General features: G+C 40.9%; 1 protein-coding gene across 2 annotated transcripts in view; it reads right to left on the minus strand.

Moving 5' to 3' along the window:
• Nucleotides 1-17,762, minus strand: part of srgap3 (SLIT-ROBO Rho GTPase activating protein 3) — a 57,935-nt gene that overhangs the window by 29,436 nt on the left and 10,737 nt on the right. For both annotated transcript variants that reach the window (XM_085273999.1, XM_085273997.1), the window contains exons 2-3: nucleotides 9,842-10,037; nucleotides 1,689-1,851 (exon numbers count right to left, since the gene is read on the minus strand). In XM_085273999.1, the coding sequence (XP_085130125.1) occupies nucleotides 1,689-1,851; nucleotides 9,842-10,037 (359 nt within the window). The remainder of the gene's footprint in view (nucleotides 1-1,688; nucleotides 1,852-9,841; nucleotides 10,038-17,762) is intronic.

Here is a 17,762-nt window from a genome sequence, read left to right on the forward strand (position 1 = left end):
CAGCAACAGTCATTTCATATTTGAACAAAGCAGATCAATAACGGATGTATTTTGCTATAATGAAACCTTGCTGCACCAATGACAAAGCATAGCTGAACGCAAAAACACACAAACACACACAGTATTTTCATCACTTCAGACAGCAAGACACTGACTTACTTTCATTGTCTTATGGGGACCTGCTCCTGCCCTTCTCTTCTGGAGACTTACTGTTACCCTTGGCATAATTACTGCTTGCTTAACTCTAAGCCTGAATCTAGACATAACTTTAACACATTTTGTTTGCCGGAGTTTATTTTTAGCTTATTTTCATACTGGGACTCCACAATATGCAATGTCCCCACAACATAGGTAAAAGAAGTACAAACACTCAACTTGAACCACATCCACCCACAGATCAGAGGCGTTCATTGATATATGAAAGGTAACCTTTTTTTGTCCACACCCTGGTCTGCTATGGTAACTGTGCTTGAAAAAACTTGCAACCCATGAGTCACAAACTAACCTAATTATAATTATAAAAGAATCTCAAAAGAAAATGTTTCTGTAACAGAAACTTGATTATAAAGTACGCTCAGAAGAGGAAAATAAACACAGCCTTGGTAATAAAGAAGGGATTTGATGTTGCAGCTTTGTTTTTATCTGGATCACAAGCAATAAGTTCTTCTCAAACAATCATTGAACTGAATGTAATGAACTGGATACACCCTGAGAGGGCTCCAGCAGCTGGTGAACGGCATCTGTATGCATCAGTGGCTCTGAGGTGAGACAGACTGCAGCGTGTACTGCAGAGGCTTGGGGGATGAGGAAGGTTTCATTGAGTGAGTAAAAACTGTGATGCAATACACTGTAAGAGCTGTGGCGCTTACAGAGCCCTTTATAGTGAACGTACATTTTTAAAATCTTCCCTCAATAAAAGGCACGAAAAAAGAAGATTATTAATGTATTCTGTTTGAAATTAAAAGTGATGTAGAACAGAGAAGACAACAGGAAAATATCGCACTCTGTACATTCATACTTGCCACACCTTTTGTAATTATATTACCACTGACTATTAGCACATTCATCAGAACACACCCTTCTAACTCTGATCAGCCCATCAACAGTAGCATAACAAACTAATATTCATATAATATCAGAGATATTACCTGTAACAAAATTCCTATTTTATTTACTACTTGAAAAACTATTTGTAAAGTTTTTACAGATTACATTTTGTCTTTGTTTGCCCCGTCTCACATTTAACCAAAGCTCATTTATTTTAGTATAAACATTCATGATTTCCTGCAGAAAACACACACACACACACACACACACACACACCATCAGAATCAAACCTCATAAGCAGAGTTAAGTTCACTACAGGAAAGCCTGCAAGGTGAAAACAACCTTCTGGTGTTTGGATAGGGCCTCAGTCATTTCTAAAATGTGCTGACAGAGAGCCAGGTGTTGCTCACACTAGTACGAGCTGTAGATTCTTAGACCAGGGAGTCTCTGCTTGTCCCCCAAGCTGCTTTTACTGCTCCGTAGGCCGTGCAAAACCTAGACATCTTACGAACTCCATGTGCACTTAATGCACTTAATCAGCAAAATGAAAGCTTAAAGGCAGAGCAGAGGTTTGGCTGCATATTGAAATCTTTTCATTGGTAACAAAGTAGGAAAAAAAGGAAGGAGATTGATGGTCTTACCTTTTTGAACAGGCGAATTACATCTTCGCTGATCTGGGCCAGGCGGACAATAACATTGTTGGTGTAGATGTCACTGAGGGTGGCATGGTCACGGCTCTCACGCCTCGTCTGGTTCAGCAACAGATACCAGCAGTTTACGGATGACAGCAAGTGCTGATCTTTCCTGGGACAATAAGAGACATAGAGGACTGTTAAAGAGCTTTTCAGAACAGAATCAGGTCTCACACAGGTGGTAACTATAAACTAAAAAAAAAAAGTTTTGCTTCAAATGTTCAGATTTATTTAGTAAAATTATAGTTTAGACACACTAAGAACAGACACTTGTACCTAAAGCTATCCACAACTCAGAGCTAGCTATGGCTTATAATAAACTATTAAGTTCAATATAGACAACATGTTTATGGTTAGCTGGGGCCTCTCTGTGTAGAGTTTGCATGTTGTTGTGCAACTAAAACTGATGGGAATTTCACCAGCCAGATACAACAAAGTTTGGCTAAAGATTAACACAAAATTATTGTTAGGATAAAAAAAAAATAATAATAAAGATTTTACCTAACTGAATGTGTTAATCCCTCTCACTATCACGTCCTTTTTGCTTTCCAAGACACTCCAAGCAATGCTATAGCTAGCAAGGCACCAAGTGGTTAAATTCATAATGCTCGTGACCATAGCGATCGAGAGAGTCACAGGCCCTGATTGCTGCATAATCAGTTTAAACTGTCTTGGCCTCGGGTGCTTTTAAACCAAGTCACATAGACACTGAACAACTGCACACACACACGCACAATCCCTTCAAACCCATACCCTTGTCTGGATTCAATCTGAGCATTAATCAATCAAGCAACCCTGAGGAAGAGACAAAGGGGGCGGGGAGGGGGGTAAGAGCATAGAAGGGAGAGAACCAGAGCACAGCAGAGGATTGGGTTTCACTGTTGAGGGGAAGAAAAAGACGAGCAGCACCAACATCAAAGACATCCCCTTCAGAGAGCTTCCATAATGCTAATCGCATCTAATGAAGCTGATATCTTGCTACTCCAGAGTTCCTCCACCATTATTTCTTTACTTAACTCTGCCTCTAAACACACTTACAAGAGGCTGACAGGATACAAACAGCAGCACATCATCTTCATAACATCCTTGTGGAGCAGAAAATAGGATAGCATTTGAAGTAAACTTGATCTGTCCATTTACTGTGCACCCTGCCTCTTCATGTTAAACTGAACATAGTGTATCCATGCCCGTTATCCAAAAGGTAGGTCAGTTCATTTAAAACCACAAAAACTGAGTAGTAAAGATCCGATATAAGCCAAGTGTTAATCAAACGTCACATTTCAGTCTTGATTGTGACAATTGAAAAGCAATAATACAATTATTCAGCAATTAACTAACTCTATTATAGTGATATGAACTCATTTGTAAGACTGTGTAAAGGACAAGTGGGACATAGCAAAACCCAACATTAGTAGGTCTAATAAAGACCATATTCTCTGTCATTCCTCTGGGATGACCTACTTTGACTGTCTCACCATCCCTCATTTTGTACCAGTTCTTCTTGACTGACCTATCTTCCCATAAGAGAAGCAGGTCCTTGGTGTATAATTGCTGTTTGTGGTTGAGAGGTTTAGGGAACAGGCACCTCTACTCACTGTTAATCCCTGAAAGTGGCCAGAGATGCTTCATCTCATCCCTAAGCACAACCAAGCTCCAATTTTAGTTCTTTTTATCCACCTCAGCTTTCCACCCAAGCCCCGAACACTTCCTACAGGCATAAATCCCAGGCCCGCCTATGATGATTTAAAGCGGTAGTGGACCTGTGGTCTATAAGTATGGTTACTTTTTCCTTTAATATCTGTTTAACTTGACTGGAGCACCAGATTCATGCCACACTGAAATAAATAGCAATTTGCAGTTTACTCAACAGACTTTAAGCACACAGCTTATAAAAAAAAACAACCAAAAAGCTGTTTTCTCGCTGTATAAACTCTGCAGAATATCGATAGACCCATGTTTTCTCACAGTTTGAACCAAAACTTTCAAGTTGGATTAATCACTTCGTAAAATCATAAGACCTGTTAATTTTCAGTACAATTCTTGTGTAATCTGGCAGATTACTCCCAATTTGCCTTTCTTAAGAATGGCTTCTGCAGGGCCTCAACATTATTGAAGCACCTTGTCAGAAAACAGAACAAAAAGCAGCCAACATCCAAAGAAGAGCTTTGATTGCTTTTCAAGAACCCTGGAGAACTATTCCTGAAGACTACTTAAAGAAATTACAAGAAAACTGTCTAAGAGAGATCAAAATATCTAGCTGGTCGTACCAAATAGACTTTAAAGCTTGTCCCAATTCTTAAAACTCAGTTTTTTTGCTTTATGTAACATCACTGCACCCAGTTCCAATGTCCTTCATTCACTGAAGGATGTTTTTTGGTGTGTGAGTGCATGAAAATGGAAGGGCACAGATTTTTAATGTTGTGGCATAAAACCTTGGCAACAAGAAAAAGAAAGCGATAACGGACACAAGATCTCCTTGTTTTATCACTGGTGCTCTATTTTCACAGAAATTAGGAGCATAAGGTCAGTAATTAGGCCTGTGTGGGAGCAGAGCCTGTTAACTCTGTACTAAATGTAGCTCCTCCACTTTTTACAGTACTGAGACACAACCTTGTTCTGTACTGGTTCTACAGAGATATCAGTCATAAAAGATATTCATTCCTCAATCTCTACGTTTTACCCACTTCTTGCCAATTTCCTGTAGAAGGATGAATATCAAGTGAGAACTTGCAGGTCAATTAATCTTGAAGGCTTCAAAAGGTTTGATTTTGAATGGCTTCATGCCCTCTGTATTTATACAAGGAATATCATTAACATGCAGAAGAAGGCAAATGATGAGCCCTGACAGTCTCTAGAGAAACAAAGAGGAAGAGGAGGAGGAGGACGAGTGCAGCTTTCTGGCATCCTGTTATATTCGTCTCATTCAGCAAAGCCCTGTCTGCCTGTCTGCATAGTTTTAGACTCTGCTCCCCGTGTAATGCAGGTACATACACTGAGCATGATCTGTGAACAATTCAAAGAGAATGAAGAAGAAGATGAGACACAGTGTCAGTGGAAGTGAATGGAGCAACAAAAAAAGAGAGCGTGTTTGGAGAGTATAGCAATAATCCTCTGATTCAAGGATAAAATGATGGCAGGCTGTCTCCTTAATATGCATACTCTGAACAAGTGAGTATTGTATAGAAGAGTGGCCGTGCTTTAGTCACGGTTGCTCTGAATGCCACCATCTAATCACCAAGAGCCTCTGATGTGTCTGAGCCAGGATTTCCAGAAGGAAGTGTGTATTTATCAAACCAGGACTCAGCTTTATAAAGGCCTTTAATCCGCTCCACACTGCTTGCCTGCTGCTTATCAATGAAACAGCCAAGGAAAAGAAGAAAGTGCCAAACAGCTTCAAAAGACAAGGGACACGTGGGCACATGCAGCTTGCTTTGCCATTTAAATTTTCTTTTGCCCCCATTTTTCAGCACAGCTTAAATATGCTACATCGCTGATTTGCACACCATTTACTTTGGGGGTTTTTTTTCGAGGAGACACACTGCCAGCACTTGATAACGCACAGCTGTACAGACAGATGGGGCAGAGCAGGGCAGAGCATGGGGCAGTGCCTGCGAAGAGGACACGGGGCTTTGACAAGATCTGAAACGCAAACTGCAAAACAGCTACTCTATTGATCCGCACACCGTGATTTGCAAAAGCGTCACACCAACTGCTGTGCACTGACTACAAGAGATACAACTCAACCTTTTACTCTTTGAACCTCAGACCACCAGAGTAGCCATACTTATAAAAACCAATGGAACTAAAGTCATTGCTCTAGGGCTGATGCTTGTCTGCCAAGCCTGCAAAGCACAATTAAAAAGGTCGTTGCATTCCTAAAATGAGACGAATCATAACCGAAGAGCATTATCATGTTTCGAGGCTTCTCAAAGAAAAGCTTGTTACGAGCACAGGCTGGATCAAAATGTGTAATGCTGAAACATGACAATATCCAGCTATACAGTTTCAAGTTGTGACATCTGAACCGTGACGTCCTTTGAATGAACAAAGGTCATTACTAAAAGGAAAGCCTGATATACACAAAGATCTCAATAAAGACATCAGACTTTTTTCCCCAGATTCCTCTCAAACCTAATGAGCATACACACAAACTTAGACGGCGCTATAACCCCAGCTTCATCTCCACAGCAAGGTTGTTATCCATATTAGTGCTGCATGATTTGCCATCCTATCTATATCACGGACATACAATATCAATCCATCCTAATTTGATGGGTTACTTTATAAAACCTGCTCATAATTTACTCGTAAACATCTGTCCCATAAATAAAATCAAGTCAGCTGTTGTCTCTAAGGATCCAATAAGCAGGGTTTTTCCTGGCTCGAAATAAAATAGGCGGTGACTCCGTACGGCACTAAGCATGATCACTTTGTACAGAAAAGGCATTAAAAGCGTTGCCCAATTTGACATCTATGCAGTTCTCTAGCATCTCGGAGTATTTCGTAAACAAAAATGCACATTGCACATGGTAAATAGAGTCCAAACACTTTAATAACAACACTGGAGGATGTGGGAGCACCCTGGTGTGAGAAAGAAAAGCACTTGCACCGTAACTGTAGCACAGAACACCTAAGTAACCTCTCAGTGTGTCTTTTCACTGAGGCAAATAGGGTAAAGCGCCAGAGCAAAATAATTCTCGGTTGGGTTGCTGCAGTGTAGCCTTAGCTGCAGTAGCTGTAAATCACAGTGGCATTCAGCTTGCTAATGAATCTGCACTGGAAGGGTTCAGCCAGCAGCTGTAGGCAGGGATCCAGGACATATGGAAGTCTGTCCTGGTCAGAATGACGCCATTTTACCGCTGTGTGGTGATGTCCACTAAGCTGCTTATGAAGCACCCCTTAGCAGTACAGCACAAGGTTTCCTGAGCATGGCTTCCTTTGCGATGAAAGATGGTCATCTAAGCGAGAGTGAAAACATTTTTTTTCCAAAAAAAAGTATAAGTGAAAGGCATAATGTACATTTCTGTGACTTTGATGTTGAATACTGCATGATTTGTGCCACCAAAGTGGGGTTTTTTTTGTCTTTTTTAAAGAAAAACACAAGTGCTCTTCTTGCCCATTTGGTGTTTTAGTGGTTCCTCATTAACTTAACTACACTAAAGTAGTAGGAAAGGCTGACTGAAGGGTGTGTCACGGCTGATTACCAGGATTTGTGGTTGCCCGCCTGCAGACTGGGAGTTCAAGGAAGAAGGTGCGGTAATGTTATAAACCTTTTTGTGTCATTATCAAAAGCTTATGAACTCACTTTGGTTGATGAATGGGACAGTTTGAATTTACTGTGGCCTGATGTGTTTCTGTCTAACACACACAAAAGTGTGTGTGGCCTGAGTGAACCTTACATCCTCCCCACCCACACTTCCTCCGTTAGTGGTTTGTGAGCGCATCAGTTCTTTCAGACAGAGTCCAGAGTATTCTCTAGCAGTTAGTCTAATAAGCTTTTAAAATGTCACGTCTGCTTAAATATCATTTTACTCTAGACCTGTTTATGTCTGTGCAGGAGATCTCTGCCCAGACACTGCACTGAAACACCTGTCGGCTCACCACAAGCAGAAAGCATAAGTAGACTGGATATCTCAGGATTATTCTTCTAACACTTGTCCATCACTGCATGGATCAGCTGTGGAGTCAAAAGGTTAAGCCACTGTCTCGAACTAGCAGTGCTGGTTTTTGTGAGGCTGTCTTCAGAGTAACATACACCCATTCATACACTCATACAGCTCAATTATGCAGCCAAATCCTCATCTGCTTTAGAAACACTGTTCAATACTGCTAAAAAAAGAACGCACACACTACACGGCCTTGTGTACACAGAGTTACACAAGTCTTCTGAAAATTAAAAACACTGGTTTTCTGGTTAAAAATTAAAAGTGGAAGTCAAGGCACGAACTTAATCATCTATCTGCAAATCTGAAGCGAGATTAATATATGTATTACTGTGTATTACATGTGACCCAATACATTGACTTTTTTTTCAAACTTTCACACTTTCAGAGGGTTAAAAAACAGGAAATCATGTACTTTTTGCACAACTACATTTTGGCTACCAAGACCAGTTATACTATCAAAACTGCTGCTTACATTTTAATGCATCAGCAACAAACAATAAATAATACATCACTAGCATAACCCTAACAGTTTTCACTTTATATAATCTGTTTAAACTTTAATTAGTGATTCTGCTATTAATTATAGACTTTTGCACTTAGTATGTCAAATACAGGATGTTTACACAATTCTCTCAAACAAGGTTTTCACATAAAAACAAAAAAATGTTTTTTTGTTAGGCATCATAATTAAAATCAGAGGTGGAGGGTTAGAATATATACTGCGTATGTTGGTGCAGATTTATGCGTCACATCTGCTGGGTTAGTGCTCCCACTACCAAACTGAACCAAGCAAGATTAATATAAATATATTATTAGTAACCCACTGAGCTGACTTGTCACCTTTTTGCACTCACACTTTCAGAGGATAAAAAAAGCAAAACAGGAAATAGTTTTAGTGCAACTACATTGCAGCTACCAAGACCAGTTATATTATTCAATTGCTGCTTACACAGTAATGCATCAATGACATGCAATAAATAATACATCAAAGCATAACCCTACCAGTATTAACTCTGTGAGATCAGTACTTTACCTACTGATTCTGTTATTACTAATAGCCTGCTGCACTTAATGTGTCAAATGCAGGATATTTACACACCTCTCTCGAAAAGGTTTTGACACCTGAACAAAATAATCAGTTTTATTTTTAAGAATCAGGCAAAACACTAATATTTCTTTATCAACTTTTGAGAATTAAACAGACCTTCTTATGGAAATATTGGAAATCCATTTGTGTTGTTCCCATTTGCAAGAATCAGAAGCTAGAATTTGACTACATACTGCGTATGTTGGTGCAGATTTATGTCTGAGATCTGCTGCCAGATCACAGCTGGGTTAGTGCTCCCATTACCAAACTGAACTAAGCTTGCCTGCTCGCCTGAGGTGCTTGATTTTGGGAGCGGCAGAACTCAATTTCATGCCCTGCGTGAGTCATGCACCAATGTGTTGTGGTAATCTCTGGCCAGACGATTCCTTATTTCCTCACTGGTATCCATTTCAGTATTTTCAGAACTTCAAATCTAAATAGGTCAAAGCTGCATGAGGTCTGATTTTGATCTGATGACATTTAGCAATATTTGCCTTTTTTGCTTTTGTACTTGGCTACAGGATTTATAATGTTCCCTCCTGTGACCCGTCTTTAAAAAACACTGGCAGTCACCAGTGCCTCCACTCCTAGTAGATGCATCTATGGTATTGATTTGAAAATCCTAGGTGACTTTTAAAAAAGTTAACCTCTGATCTTGAAGTCATGGTCACTGGGATTCAAACTCATAGATGGTATGGTGATATCAATTTAAAACTCCTACATCGCCTTGTTCTCATATTATCACATTCACAAACTCTGGTGTCCGCCTGCCCACCCAGCCAATGGGGTAACAACAATACACAATCAGGGTAAAAATGTAATGGCTTTTAATTTATTGCTACTCAGCACATTTATGCACATTTAATTTACATTTTCAATAAAAAGTTAGAAAGCTAAGTTCTCAATTATAGTGGCAAAAGTGAACTGCGTGTAGTATGTCCAACATTCAAGAGTTGAAACCTCTAATGAACTGAGCAGTCATTGTGAAGCTAGAATAATCTGACCTTTGAAGCTGTCATAAAGGCGAAGACTGTAATAAGAGACATTCCCTGACAGCACGTAAACAAATGGGAGCATTCTGTTATATAATGCTGCAATGTGATTAGCATCAAGGAAGGAAGTGTTTAGTGAGGAGAAAAAGTGACTTGACCTTCATATGATAAAGGAAATAAAGCAAGTAGGTCATGAAATGCCATTTAAATTCAAATCTAACAAGAAGCCAAAAACTTAGACAACATTAAGGAAAGAAAATATGATAGTGCACCTGCTTCCAATCAACAACACACAAAGACTCCAATGCACAGAAGAATATATATTAAACAGTACCAGCTATAAATGCTTCAACTCACTTAAACTGTTGGTGTTCTCTGGAGCTGCGGATCTTCGAGGAGAACCTCTCAGCCAGTTTCTCCAAGCTGCGGGAGTATTCCAGTTCAATCTCTGCTTTGCGACGGAAGAACTCCTGCAGATCCTGCAGGAGCTGGATACGTGATTCAGACTGTTGCTCCAGGCATTTAAACTGCTCCACCAGCTGGTTACGGATCTCTGTACAAGAAAACACCAAACAAAAAGGAGTTTGATTGACTTTTTACACACAAAATTAAGGCACAGTAATGTGAAAAATAAGATGTTCATATGACTCTAGGCAGTACTGTAAAAAACTAAGTGAACCATTACTGCTGCCATAGGAATTAATAGAGTAAGTAAACGATGCTGTTTAACTGATTATCAGCAGGAGTAACCACCTCTATAAATAATACGTTTTGGCAGTTTGTTGGTCTGGAGCATTGAGGTGTGAGTTAACACAATCTTCCCCAGAGTGGGTGTGCCAAGAAATTCACCCTAATGTCAGACAGTGCAGTGCTCAAAGAAACTGAGGAAACTAAGCGCTATATCTCATACTCTACAGACCTCAGTTAGCATGCTAAATGTTAGCATGCTAACATTTCCTGACAATACCTTTGGAGGAAGATTAAACAAGTATGTCTTGTTTATAAGGGTTTCCAGGAGAAAGCCTCTTCTCTCTAAAAAGGACATGGCAGTATAGCTTTGGTTTACAAAGTTGCATCTGAACAAACTACAGGATTTCTGGAACAATCTCCTTTGGGCAGACCAGACTAAAGTGGAGGAGTTTGGCCATAATGTGCAGCTGGACATCTGGTGAAAACCAATCACAGCACATTCAAATCAAATCAAATCAAATCACTTTTTATTGTCACATCACATGTGCAGGCACACTGGCACAGCACATGCGAGTGAAATTCTTGTGTGCGAGCCCCACAAGCAACAGAGATGTGCAAACACAACAACACAAACGAGCAAAATACAAGAATGGCCAACCTGAAACTAATAAATATATGTACAATATATAATAGTGTATGCATTTCTGGATGTGTATACTAAATATTTTCCTACGTGTGTGTGTGTGTGTGTGTGTGTGTGTGTGTGTGTGTGTGTGTGTGTGTATACACATTTTTACAAATTAAATAGTAAAAAAATAAAATAAAATAATAATAATAAAATATATAAAATATACAGAGTTGAATATGTGCAAAACAAGTGGCATTTATATACAGTGTGGAGTGCATAATGTTGAAGTTCCAGTAGTGAAGCTGAGGTGTCTATGACGTGTTCAGCAGTCTGATGGCCTGATGGAAAAAGCTGTCTCTCAGTCTGCTGGTTCGGGACCGGATGCTGCAGAACCTCCTTCCTGATGGAAGCAGTCTGAACAGTTTATGGCTGGGGTGACTGGAGTCCTTGATGATCCTCCCCGCTTTCCTCAGGCAGCGCTTCCTGTAGATGTCTTGGAGGGAGGGAAGCTCACCTCCAATTATCCGTTCAGAGCACCGCACTACTCGCTGGAGAGCTTTGCAGTTGTAGGCGGTGCTGTTGCCATACCAGGTGGTGATGCATCCAGTGAGGATGCTCTCAATGGCACAGCGATAGAAGGTCCTGAGGATGCGGGGGCTCATGCCGAATCTTTTCAGTCTCCTGAGAAAGAAGAGGCGCTGCTGCGCCTTCTTCACTGTTTTGTTTGTGTGTATTGACCACGTAAGATCCTCAGCCAGGTGTACGCCAAGGAACCGGAAGCTGCTCACTCTCTCCACAGCAGCGCCGTTGATGGTGATGGGGGTGTGTACTTCTCTGCACCTCCGGAAGTCCACTATCAACTCCTTTGTCTTTGCGACGTTGAGGGTGAGATGGTTGTCTTGACACCAGTGGGTCAGGGCGCTGACTTCCTCCCTGTAAGCCGTCTCATCACCGTTGGTGATAAGACCCACCACTGTAGTGTCGTCCGCAAACTTCACAATGATGTTGCAGTCGTAGGTGTAGAGTGAGTACAGGAGAGGGCTCAGTACACACCCCTGTGGAGCACCAGTGTTCAGTGTGATGGGGGATGAGGTGATGCTGCCCAGTCTGACCACCTGGCGTCTGTCAGACAGGAAGCTAAGGATCCAGCTGTAGAGGGAGCTGCTCAGTCCTAGATCCTGCAGTTTCCTGTCCAGCTTCGAGGGAACGATGGTATTGAATGCTGAGCTGTAATCTACAAACAGCATCCTCACATACGTGTCTCTCTTCTCCAGGTGTGACAGGGCAGTGTGTAGTGTCAGGGCTATGGCATCATCAGTGGACCTGTTGTGGCGGTATGCAAACTGTAGAGGGTCCAGTGAGTCGGGTAGTGCAGAGCAGATGAAGTCCCTGACCAGCTTCTCGAAGCATTTGCTCACGATGGGGGTCAGGGCTACAGGTCGCCAGTCGTTCAATGAGGAGATGGTGGAGGATTTGGGTACAGGGACGATGGTGGCCATTTTGAAGCAGGCTGGGACTACAGACAGAGAGAGGGAAAGGTTGAAGATGTGCGTGAACACTCCAGCCAGCTGAGCCGCGCATGACCTGAGGACGCGGCCGGGAATCCCGTCCGGACCAGTAGCTTTGCGTGCGTTCACCTTCCTGAAGCACTTCCGCACATCCTCCTCAGACACAGTGTGCGCACTGACGTCATCCGCGGTGCGCACACTGTCCGGTCTCATGGTGTTCGCTGTGTCGAATCTAGCGTAGAATATGTTTAGATCCTCACACAGAGAGGCCGTGGTCTGCGGTGTGCTGGTTTTCCCTCTAAAGTCTGTGATCGTGTTTAGTCCCTGCCACATACTCCGAGGGTTGTCAAACTGTTGTTCCACCCTGTCCCTGTACTCACGTTTGGCTGCTTTGATCGTCTTCCGGAGTTGGTAATGTGCGTGTTTGTAGTCCGATGTGTTCGCGGAGGCACAAACAAACACCTCAAACCACCCCTTGAGCACGGTGGTGGAAGGGGGATAAGTTGGGTTTGTTTTGCAGCCACAGGACCTGGGCACCATACAAACACGTCAACCACAAACTCCTCTGTACACCAAAATATTCTCCATCTAAACATGAGGCCTGTCTGATAGCTACAGCTAGGCTAAAACTAGGTTATTTTCCAGAACATCAACCTCAAGAAGAGAGAAAGATTGCAAACCTCAATGGACAGAAGCAACACTCTAAAGGAGACTGGGTGAAAATTCCTCCATAACGATGTGAGAGACTGATAAAGTACATTCATTTGTTGATGCTAAATCGGTTCTACACCTTTAGTGAATAATGAATTGTACTAAGTTTTGACAGGACTCTTTGCAGTCTTTTTCTCCTTATTGTATATGTTGAATGACTGTTTTTAAAATTATCCATCTCCACTTTTACTATAGGAATGTAACAAAGTTAAAAGCTTCTGTGACAAACATACAAATTCCCAAAAACATAACACAACCCAGTTACAACTACACAGATAACAATGCACAATAAAACCTTGACTAACCTTCAAATTAAATGAAATCAACAAAATTGAGAAATAATAATTGAAAGCAGGAGAGCAGCGATAAAGAGAGTCAGCTGCGAGAGAGAAGCCAGTAAGTTGACCTGTGTTTATGACCTCTCATGTACATCTAAATAAAACTGATTTAATGAGAAATGCTTCACTCCCCCACTTGGACTAAGTAGCAACATTTCGCCTCAAGAGGAACACGATGTTAGCGGCCAGACTACAGACCCTTCATGGGAGCCACAAGCAAAACTCAATTCCCCTTTGTAGTGCTGTCATCAGCAACAATGACGCCTCAGCTCAGGAACAGAAAAATGCCTATTCTGTAGAATAAAATTATACTGTTAAGGAAGGAGCGCAAGTAAACAGGATGAATCTCACTTGAAAAGAGGAAGAAAACACCACGAACCCATGTGAAACCTTTACTAGAAATCCCAGTTTTGTTGATGCGTCTATATTTTCAATTAACTTTATTTTTCCCTCAGTGTGATTCAAGAAGTGAGTATCAAAACATGATGAAATGACAGCTACCAGTACTGCTGCCACAGATTTTTAAGCTTTCAAGGTTTCTCTTGTGAATACTTCATCCTAACCTATAATGACTAAATAAAGCCAAGAGCCACATTGTGCTAACTTTTGGCAATTAAGATTTTCCACCAATCAAAAGGATCTTTTATTTTTTCTGCATGAAAATGTGCTAAAAGAAGAAGAAGAAGAAGAAGAAGAAGAAGAAGAAGAAGAAGAAGAAGAAGAAGAAGAAGAAGAAGAAGAAGAAGAAGAAGAAGAAGAACTTCCTAATGCAAGGCATGTCATGTTGCAACATCTCTTATTTACAATATGAGTCACTGCAAGTTATAACCTTTAAAATGAAGGCAGGATGAATCGCACACGTACAGTATCAAAGCCGTGTCAGTGACACTCTGCAGGCAGACGAACTGCCAGCTGAATGGTGAAACCACAGCAGTGACACAGACTGTGTTTTCATGCTGCTGAGGGTGTAATTTGGACAGCAAAGCCCTCATCATGGATATATGTTGGCTCTGACTGCTGGGGAAACCGTAACACTGTGCACAGGGAGCCTTTGCTCTCCCTGTGATGTCGTGCCGCCTGGCTTCAGCCTCAAGCGGCATGCTTCACTCTGTGGTTAACCATTGTCCCAGCCCTCCCCTTTATCCAGGGGGCCTCCCTCTCTCTCTCTCAGCAGGGCTTAAAGCTCTGTTTTTAGTGGGAACTGAATCAGAGCTCAGGGATATACAGTATTTTACTACTTCACTTCTGTCAGGAATGCTTTGCCAAACATTCAGTTATGTTTTTATATATATATATTACTTTCAGAAGACAGAAACAATGCAGAAGAATTCAAGGCAAGAAAAAAGAAGCCAGAGGAAAATGTGACAGCAATGTGCGTGAGTGACATGGAGGACTTTTAAAAACATTCTTTTACAGAAAGGGAACCACCAGCTGCAGCCTTGCTTTTGACAGATGAGATTGGAAAAATAGGTCACACCAGAAGTGTGCCTTTCCCTCTGAGAAACCATGAGCAATTGAAGAATTATTCCCTAAGTATTTCCAGCACACTGAGTATGGCTTGATTTGCTGTGGTTTCTTCAAAGAGAAGGACCCTTCTTTAGTTCGCTTCCGTCTGTGAGGTTGGCAAAATGCTGTGAATATGTGTGTGCAGTAAATTTAAAGATGCCTCCTTACAGTTTTAAAGACAACGCATTAATATTTTTGCTAGATAGATACATTTCTGTAATATCTGATATCCTTTGTCTTTCTACCATGTAATTGTTGAAAGACTATGGATTGCCCAGATGAAATACTCTGTGACTAGTATGGCACACAAACCCTAATGCTTTCAAGAACATTTATATACTCGAACTGTGATGGCCCTCCTGGCTTGGCTGAACCTGAGGGCTACACCATGAAGGAAGTTCAACACAACCAGACTGTGTCAGCGTTAGCTGGCTTGACAGAGTTCAAATGCTAGTTGGAGATAACAGGGATCAGATGGTGGTTCTCAGAAGTCTCTGTTAAGCCGGGCTTTCTGCTTCAGGCTCTGTGTGCTCACTCATCATGTGACTCTTCCAAACTAAATGACCCCTTCGAGTGTCACATCAGCTGAAATGTTATCAATGATGATAAAACAGTGAGAACATAAAAATATCTTTAAAGAACATTTAACCCATTCACTGCTTCACTGAGTGAATGGGTTAAATGCAGAGAGGAATTTCCCCACGAGGATCAATAAAGTTTACATTATTATTATTCTCATCATTATTAAAACTGCAGCACTGTTGCAAATAAGACAAGAGATAAATGCTGCAGAAAATCACTAATCTGGCGATCTATCCCGCAGACCTATAGTTTATTTGTAATGTGGCAGCTGCTAATTAGAACTGTGAAAAACTAAACTGGATAAATTTAAATATTAAAGGTTACTAGCCAAAAGGCAGATCAATGTGAAATGAATTTTATTGATTGAACAGATGTTCCTGGTGTGTGTTCTACCACTCCCAGCAGTGTGGAACAGACGTAGCAGCAGGTTAGAATTAAGAATAAAAACATTTACACTTTTTTTTTGTTTTTTGGATTGCCAGCTGCATTTATGCAAATTTCAGTGATGATGGGATACACAGTTTGCACTGCTGTAACTTTAGAGCTGGGTTTCAGTTGTGATAAAACATGCTGTAAATAAAGGAATTTGAGAAACTGTGGCTCTTCTTGCAAAATAAACCTCTGAACATTAACCTGCTCCTTACCAGATTATTTGTATCATAAGTTACCATGGTGATTTAGCCAGGTAAGAGGAGAGAAACGTTTGTGACATGTTTAAGTCTGACTTTAAGTTCAACATAGATCACTAACCCATTAATCTCACTTCACAGTACACCCAGTTGCCCTGTGTTCTTCCCCATTTCTCCTTCTGTGTTGTCTTGCAAGTTCCCAGTAGGTGGAGTTAATCAGTTCAAATGGGAGTGCATGGCCGGTTTCTCTGGCACATTTAAGAGCTGGTTATTTCAGACTTTGCTCATCCCATCAGCCTCCACCATGCTATTTGTTTGGCTGGCTTCACCCTGGTTACTTTAGCTTTTGTCACGGTTCATGAGTTGGACCACAACGAAACTGTCAATAAATCAAATACTTCTACAGTTGTAAAACGATTCAACAGCCACTGACTGTTATTCAGTGGCTATGAATACTATACAGCTGGGGAGTAGCTGCAGTCTGGGACTTGTTTACCTGGATATATGAGCATGTACCAAGATCCATTCATACCATAGTTGGTGTGACAAAATACAAATCCATTTTAGGTGTCCAATTATACAGTTATTTGATAGCACAGTAACAATGTATAGGAGCTAGAGATGTAACATATTTGCTAGCGCAAAATGGCAAAATAGCACTAGCTAGCTTAGCTCCGTGCCATCCACAGATTCGGTCACACATCCATGAATAGTGATAATATGACTAAAATAGCACACAAATTTCCAACTCCTTGAAACATTTTTAGTACAGTTAACTACACATCAAGTCAGGTTATTACAGATAATTTCATAAAAATGCTCCAAAAGGCACCAACACTACAAACAGTTGAGAGAGCCACTTCAATGATTCAAATGAGCTGAAGTGAAGTTAACAGATAGCTGGCTGTGTCAGCATCCACCTGTCATTAAAAATTCCTGCATGCATAAATTCACGTCTTTGCACATTTTTAGATGTTTGACATACAAAAAAATTCACCCCCGTGAAAGTTGATTCTAAAAAAATGTTGAATTCTGCTTCGGAATTAGAGATTTAACACAGGACTAAGTTACCTTTTGTAGCAGCTTCTAGCAGTCATTTGAGCAATTGTTTTGTATTTCCTAAAGTTGCTACTTGCACATAGAAGCAACAGATACTTTATGTTCCTGACTTCATGATTTTAAGTTCAGGTCCTTCAGAATAGCACCTGCTCGACACTGAAACTTGTTATACACCATTTAGGGAAGGGAACTGAAGCACAGTGAACACTCAACTCTTCACAGAACAGGAAATCTTCAAAAAACAATAGTAGGATGTTGGAGATCCCTGAACTTTGGCCCGTTACAGACAAAATCCTGTGCCGGCAGCTATGCAACAACACAGTAAGGGCATCTTTCTAGTAATCACTCTTAGCCGCACAGAAAAAATGAATCCCAAACTGACCGTCTATGAACAGAATTGTGGCATGTCTGTAAAAAGTTTGGTTCAAATAAAATGTGTATGAAATGATCTGCACCTTTCAAGCTTTTATGTCCACCGGCTTGTGCTATGGCTATATTACACAAATTTGATTTGTGACTATTTTGGGTGGCGTTTAAAGGTTCTGGTGACATAGTTCTGAGCATGACATGTATTTAAAGCCCAGATTTACATATATTTTTAATAACATCTGCATTAGAGACATCCTC

This window comes from Mchenga conophoros, linkage group LG5, assembly GCF_057382185.1.
Source record: "Mchenga conophoros isolate Kocher_MC1m ecotype Shallow Benthic linkage group LG5, M_conophoros_male_GT1.1, whole genome shotgun sequence".
In the NCBI taxonomy this organism is placed as follows: domain Eukaryota; kingdom Metazoa; phylum Chordata; class Actinopteri; order Cichliformes; family Cichlidae; genus Mchenga; species Mchenga conophoros.